At 43.2% G+C, this 7,827-nt stretch overlaps 1 protein-coding gene across 1 annotated transcript; it reads left to right on the plus strand.

The window, feature by feature from the left end:
- Positions 1–889: 889 nt before the first annotated feature.
- Positions 890–2,942, plus strand: LOC129845271 (metallophosphoesterase MPPED2; the record flags this gene model as incomplete). Its single annotated transcript, XM_055913144.1, is given in 2 exon segments — positions 890–1,478; positions 2,668–2,942. A coding segment is annotated over 1 exon segment (128 nt), but the record flags the coding sequence as incomplete, so codon positions are not given.
- Positions 2,943–7,827: the final 4,885 nt, after the last annotated feature.

A 7,827-nucleotide genomic window follows, 5' to 3' on the forward strand; every position in this document is an offset into this window, starting at 1 on the left:
AAAACATGACACAAAGCCGCAGGTTAGAGGTGCCTTGTCATTTACGAGGGAGAGCAAGAGGTTAGTGCAGATGGTTCGCTGACACTGACCACCTTTGTTGCTTTCTTTGTACGAGATGCCAGAACGCACAGTTCAGAGATCCTTTTTGTTCATTATTGAAAATAGCAATGTTTTGGCAAGCGGTGCACTGAGCTAGTAATGCGTGGTACCATAGGGTCAATGTGTTTCATTCTCCCCGACTATAGTCATGTGGTGGTAAATAGTGCATTTATAATTTGAATGTACATTTTAAAGTTAGGAACGTGTATGTTTGAATTGGAAGAAATAGTAACTATAGTGTATTGGCGCGAAAGCATTTAATATGGGAAGCTAAAGCGTGCATTTTAAATGCATGGGCAGATTTAGCTACTTGAAGTAGCTAGTTGCAGCTAGCTATGTAGGCTACCAAGGTAAGCCATCATAGGCTATTGCAAAATACACACGTATGGAATATCTAGCTACCAATACCATGCATGCTCACTGTCTGCAGTTTCACGTTTTTCAATGGAGTGCTGCAAGCATTGGGCAAAGTTCACGGGTGTCTGTTTACAGTAGCCTAGGCTAGTGTAGGCCTATTGTAAACCGTACAATTTCAAGTCCACAGACAATTTGGAGATATTTTAATGCATGTATTGTCTTCTAGGCCTAAATGGTGATAGCTAAACACAGAGGGAGGGATTTTGCCTAATTGGTACATAGCCTTGGTCGCAATGTTGTTTTGAAGTTGATACAATGTATCTATATATAATGTGTATATATATACACATTGTATCGTCTTATGTTGCTAATAGTACAATGTATCCTTGTGTATTGTTGCGTCGATAAATTGTATCAAAATAAAATAAAAATGAAATGGTATTCGTCACGTACACAGTGTACAGCATAGAGGCTATAAAAGGTTCCACAAAATTATTGTGTTAGCTCCCACAACAATGCAGTGCAAACATCTATATCAATCATTTAAAAACGTCTGATTTAAAAATACAAATTAGTTTAGGTAATTAGCTTATACAAAGTAATGAACCGATATGTACACAATAGGATATACAGTATATATCATGAATGTGCTATGTCAAGTATGACTGTATTTACAAATATAAAGTAGTGTCTTCGTGGCTATCAAGCACTTATTAACACTGAAATTAATCCTCTCCTGAACTCGGCGACCGTTGTTTAGATTTTTCAATTAGTGATGGACTTTTAAATTGAGGGGCACAGTAGGCTACCGGTCCTTGCTTCATCAGAGAGACGGTGCAAGTGGAGGTCTCGTATTAAAAGCTTGCAGGTGCGATGTCAAGCCCACAGTGGCTACTTACTACTGACTATAATCAATCAGGGGTTGAGACAGGAGGGAGCGACACAAGGGTTGAGGGAGCACAGCAGAACTGAAGCACCGTTGAGCAAGCTTCCAAAGCGGCATGCGAAATCACACGACACCGGTAACTTGGGTCGTTTTCTTGTGTCAGTAACGTCAGTTTATGTTAGTTACTCTTAGTTCATAAACAATCGCACACTATTGTGATTTATGTAGGCTATTTAGGACATACCACTATTGATCTAGTTCTCTGATAGGTGAGTTTGTGCCTTAAATTAAAATCTTACTAACTGCATGACTATCAAAACGTATTTTTCTAAATCTTTATGGATATACATTTACAATTTGAAAGTAAACTGACTTTTGCAATTAACTATGATTCATTTTTAATTTAATATGACGAACTATAACCACATTGTAAAATTAGGATAGCATCAGACAATCTATGCTTCTGCATGCAACTATTTAATTAGTACAATTTTATGCTCAAATTTATTTTTATATTTTTTAATATTTGTTTTCAATGTCAAAATAATGTTTTACATGTATTGTAATCCATTAATATGGTCATTTCCCATGTGTTTGAACAACCTGCAAAGGTCTCATTATTGCATCTGTTTATTGACCAATGGTTGGTCAGTTTAGTTATTTTGTCATACAGGATGAGTTTGTCTTCATCCTAAATAATAAATAAATGTTCAGGGAAATTACTGCAGAATCAAAGGTTTGTAGTTATTATTTTCTGACCGTCAGTTGACAGATGTTTTTAGATGGCCTGAATATCTGAAACTATTCTGGTTATTGAAATGACTGAATGTGTATTTTTTCTGTCCAGATTATTATAATATTTTTTTATAATACTATTGCAAAATTATAAATGTTTGGTTTAATCTGTTTGACAAATCACGTCCTCAATCAACAAAAGGAGGGTTGTTACTGGCTCTTTCAACTGTTCCTAATTTAGCAAATGAAGACCAAGTATTTCCCTAATTAATATTACGAGCACCTGCTTATAGTATCACTTCCCATCTACATACTGTATCTTCAGTATTTAGTACAATTTACCATTTTTACAAACATTTTCCAGGTTCACAGTTTACTGTCAATGTCCGTCATCACGGCAACCGCTGTTCAGGAAAATGATTGTGTTTTGGTGTAGAGGAAGCTTGATGTGTGTACCTATTTACCAATCAGAATGATCTATTCTTACTATTTCCATCACAGTCTCATCTACATTTAAAAAAGTGCTTGTGATTTAAACTGTGGTTCAACCATGTTCTGTTTCTGTTTCTCCTCTCTTTGTTTCGCTTCAGATTGCTGTGTGGTTGTGGTTCAGTGTGGTTGGTCCGGTTTTCTACAAGAGGCGGTTATAGTTCTGAGCAGCGGTTCTGAAGGATGACCGCTGAACGGTTCGGCCTTGGATCCTGGTGAGCGGTGTCTGATGTCCGAACGGCGGCAGCATGGCTCATGGAATCGCCTCTCAGGGCAAAGTGACCATCACAGTGGACGAGTACAGCTCCAACCCCACACAGGCCTTTACCCACTACAACATCAACCAGAGCCGCTTTCAACCTCCACATGTCCACATGTGAGTACACACACACACACACACACACACACACACACACACACACACACACACACACACACACACACACACACACACACACACACACACACACACACACACACACACACACACACACACACACTGTGTTGCAGGGTCTAGCTGTGTTGTAGGTTCTAGCTGTGTTGTAGGTTCTAGCTGTGTTGTAGGTTCTAGTTGTGTTGTAGGTTCTACCGCTGTTGTAGGTTCTAGCTGTGTTGTAGGTTCTACCGCTGTTGTAGGTTCTACCTGTGTTGTAGGTTCTAGCTGTGTTGTAGGTTCTACCGCTGTGTTGTAGGTTCTACCGCTGTGTTGTAGGTTCTACCGCTGTGTTGTAGGTTCTACCGCTGTGTTGTAGGTTCTACCGCTGTTGTAGGTTCTAGCTGTGTTGTAGGTTCTAGTTGTGTTGTAGGTTCTACCGCTGTTGTAGGTTCTACCGCTGTTGTAGGTTCTACCGCTGTGTTGTAGGTTCTAGCTGTGTTGTAGGGTCTAGCTGTGTTGTAGGTTCTGGCTGTGTTGTAGGTTCTAGCTGTGTTGTAGCCTATGACTAGCTGATAACAGCAGTCTTCTGAAGCATGGCATGGCGTCCCTACAGCATGTCCACTCTGTCCACTCTGTCTATCAGGCTGCCCTCTTCCTTTATTTATCCAGACACTTCTTTAATGTTACCGTTGTCTGGTCTGCTACCCAATGCCCTGCTTTTCATCAGCAGGCCAAAGTGCTCTGACCGGTGAATCTCCACTGCATGTGGTCAACAGAACGCTGTGGGCAGGGACCATGTGGCAGATTTATGTAAAAGGCATTGTAATATTTATGATTTAAGCGGGCTGTTTTGCAGGCTTTATTGCAGGCTGGTGCGAGGCTTGACGTTGCACTCTACTCTGTGGTTGTCTGGATGCCTGGTCTGTGGTCTCTCTCTGACTCATCTTATGGTGTATGGACATGATGTTCTGACCGCTATACATCGGTCCTCATGGTCCTTTTTACCATCAAATACCATTGGATCCTCCCATAGTTGTTTAAATGAACCATTGAAGCTAAATCTTTATATACCATGTCATGCAAATAATTTTTGTTACACATTATCACATCTGGTAATTTTCACCTTTTTTAAAAAGTATTTTGTTTCACCTTTATTTAACCAGGTAGGCCAGTTGAGAACAAGTTCTCATTTACAACTGCGACCTGACCAAGATAAAGCACAGCAGTGCGACACAAACAACAACGCAGAGTTACACATAGAATAAACAAACATGCAGTCATTAATACAATAGAAAAGGTCTATATACAGTGTGTGCAAATGAGGGAGGATAAGGGAGGTAAGGTCCTTGTTTTGACATAGGAAATACCTGGTAAACAGTAACCACATTATACTGTAATTAGATAATAGCTGAATGACCTGAAATCCCTTTTTGTTTCTTTGGGATCCAATAAGCTAAGCAGCATGATAACTACATGCATGTGTTCCTGCACTCTTCTACAGGGCTGCCAGTATCTGAGGCATTCATTCTTTAACCTGTGTATGAGACTGAGACTGCTGCTGTATATTTACACACACACACACACACACACACACACACACACACACACACACACACACACACACACACACACACACACACACACACACACACACACACACACACACACACACACAGGCGTTCCTTGTACACACACACACACACCACACACACCACACAGACAAACAAACACACACACACATCACACAGACAAACAAACACACACACACACACACACACACACACACACACACACACACACACACACACACACACACACACACACACACACACACACACACACACACACACACAGACACAAACCCCTCCTACACCATGTAAGAGTGCTTATAGAATGCGTGCTCTGTTCTGGGAAAGTAAGGTTTGTTTAGATGGGGTAGATAATGATCAGATTGGCCCGGGGTTAGCCTAGCCCTGCCGCTGTATCCAAACTATTTAGACAGAAATAAAGACCTTGCTGCTCCTCCTGAACCAAAGAGAAAAAAGAGGAGAGATGGGGGTTGTCTTATGAAACTTTATCCTTGCTAATGTCGGGCGGACGGTCCAGGAGACACTATTTAGATGTCTGTGACTCGCAGCACAGCAGTGTCTCTTGTGTGGCAGGAACTGGAAGGTATTGTTGCTCTTTGATACATGCATGAAAACACACACACACTCAGGGTGTATACACACACACACTCATGGTGTATACACACACACACACACACACACACACACACACACACACACACACACACACACACACACACACACACCCGCGTTCCACACATTCAGACCCCATCAGCTGCAATTTCTTGCTAATGCTTGGTAACGTGACCCAGGAGTCAAAGTGAACATTCTTGAGAGCATGGGAGCCTCTCTGTGTCAGACAAACATAGCCCAGCCGTGTTTGTGTTGCTTTATTTTCCTGACTGTCTGTTTTCCCTTTCCTCTCCTTTTAGTCGTCCCATGAAGTGAAATGCTGAGCAACTTGGAACATGTGCTTTGAGTTGGGCCAGTAATCGCATTGCATCCAATTTGAGCGGGATGTGAGGGTAAAATGCAGAGGAGGCCAGACAGTGAAGCAGGGAGTTTAGACTGGGACTAAAGGGACACTGGGAGATTAGACTGGGACTAGGACACAGGGAGTGTAGACTGGGACTAAGGGGACACTGGACATTTAGACTGGGCTTAAGGAGACACTGGGAGTTTAGCCTGGGACTAAGAGGACACTGGACATTTAGACTGGGACTAAGGAGATACTGGGCGTTTAGCCTGGGACTAAGGAGATACTGGGCGTTTAGCCTGGGACTAAGGAGATACTGGGAGTTTAGACTGGGACTAAGGAGGCACTGGGAGTTTAGACTGGGACTAAGGGGACACAGAGATTCGACTTGGACTAAGGGACACAGAGTTTAGACTGGGACTAAGGAGATACTGGGCGTTTAGCCTGGGACTAAGAGGACACTGGGAGTTTAGACTGGGACTAAGGGGACACTGGGAGTTTAGACTGGGACTAAGGGGACACTGGGAGTTTAGACTGGGACTAAGGGGACACTGGGAGGTTAGACTGGGACTAAGGGGACACTGGGAGTTTAGACTGGGACTAAGGGGACACTGGGAGGTTAGACTGGGACTAAGGGGACACTGGGAGGTTAGACTGGGACTAAGGGGACACTGGGAGGTTAGACTGGGACTAAGGGGACACTGGGAGGTTAGACTGGGACTAAGGGGACACTGGGAGGTTAGACTGGGACTAAGGGGACACTGGGAGGTTAGACTGGGACTAAGGGGACACTGGGAGGTTAGACTGGGACTAAGGGGACACTGGGAGTTTAGACTGGGACTAAGGAGGCACTGGGAGTTTAGACTGGGACTAAGGAGGCACTGGGAGTTTAGACTGGGACTAAGGGGACACTGGGACTAAGGGGACACTGGGACTAAGGGGACACTGGGACTAAGGGGACACTGGGACTAAGGGGACACAGAGTTTAGACTGGGACTAAGGGGACACAGAGTTTAGACTGGGACTAAGGGGACACTGGGCTCTTTAGGGAAGTGGGGATGTAGCTGCTTAAAGGTTGACATGCGTCCAAGATCACTTTTTAACACACACACATACATGCAGTCAACCATGCAAACACACACACACACACACACACACACACACACACACACACACACACACACACACACACACACACACACACACACACACACTGAGACAGCTCTACACGGGAGCTCTTCTCGCTGCTTTTAAAACAAACGCAGGCTCATTCACTAAACTACGATGCAGCAGAGTTCCTTTGTAGATGGTTTGGTAAAATGTGGAATTGCAGTGTTATTGTTGAATGTGGTGTTAGAATTACACATTCATTTGATCATGTGGAAATGGAATTTGAATCCCCAAAATAGGACTGAGTTGCATCATCTTTTTCCTTGTTCTTTAATTCCATATTTGATTCCGTTGTTCTTCCCCAGATGCCTCGTTAATTACTTTCAATCTCTGAATAATTGAGAAGCTCATAAAAGTGTGAATCATTTAACATCAACCCGTCTGTGTGTTCTGTATAAATGCTAAAGAACAGAATCAAAGCCATACAGTTGTGTTCATCAAAATGAACAGACTCGGTTGATTTTCTTCTGACAATTAGCCCAGCACATGTCTAGATATGTGCTGTTTGGTTTTGGACTGTGATAAGGTCCTCTTTGTGAATGAAGAGGGGTGTTTGGGGGAGAGAGGACTACTGACGGGTAGTGTGTCACATGACAGAAATCCGCAAACAAGCGGGGCTAGAGGCATCACTACAGACCCTGGTTCGATTACAGGCTGTATCACAACCGGCCATGATTGGGAACCCCAAAGGGGAAGGGCACAATTGGCCCAGCACCGTTCGGGTTAAGGTTTGTCCGGGGTAGGCCGTCATTGTAAAGAATTTAGTCTTAGTTGACTTGTTAGTTAAATAAAGGTTCAATTTAAAAAATGAAGCAGGGTACTTCCATCTCCCTTCTATGTGAATGTTAAGTCACTGCGTTTGATTCACATGCTTCGAATTTTCTGTAACAAAATAGGTTACAAATCATTTCAAAAACCTCTCTCTTCTCAAGTTACACATATTGAAACCCGCAGAATTAAATCAGTCCAGCCGAACCTGCCCCTTTACCACTGCTGGCCTCTTTACTCGTCCTCTGCCCGTTTTCCCTTTCCTCTCATCCGTTCCTCCCCCCTTCACCTTCTTTACTCTTTCCTCCCCTCACTTTCCTCCCCTCTTCCCCCTCTCTCCTTCCCTACTCAGACAGTTTCAGGAGAAGTACGTTTCCCCCTCGTTGGAAACTAAACAGACGGT

Source organism: Salvelinus fontinalis, unplaced genomic scaffold (assembly GCF_029448725.1).
Source record: "Salvelinus fontinalis isolate EN_2023a unplaced genomic scaffold, ASM2944872v1 scaffold_0264, whole genome shotgun sequence".
NCBI classification, from domain to species: domain Eukaryota; kingdom Metazoa; phylum Chordata; class Actinopteri; order Salmoniformes; family Salmonidae; genus Salvelinus; species Salvelinus fontinalis.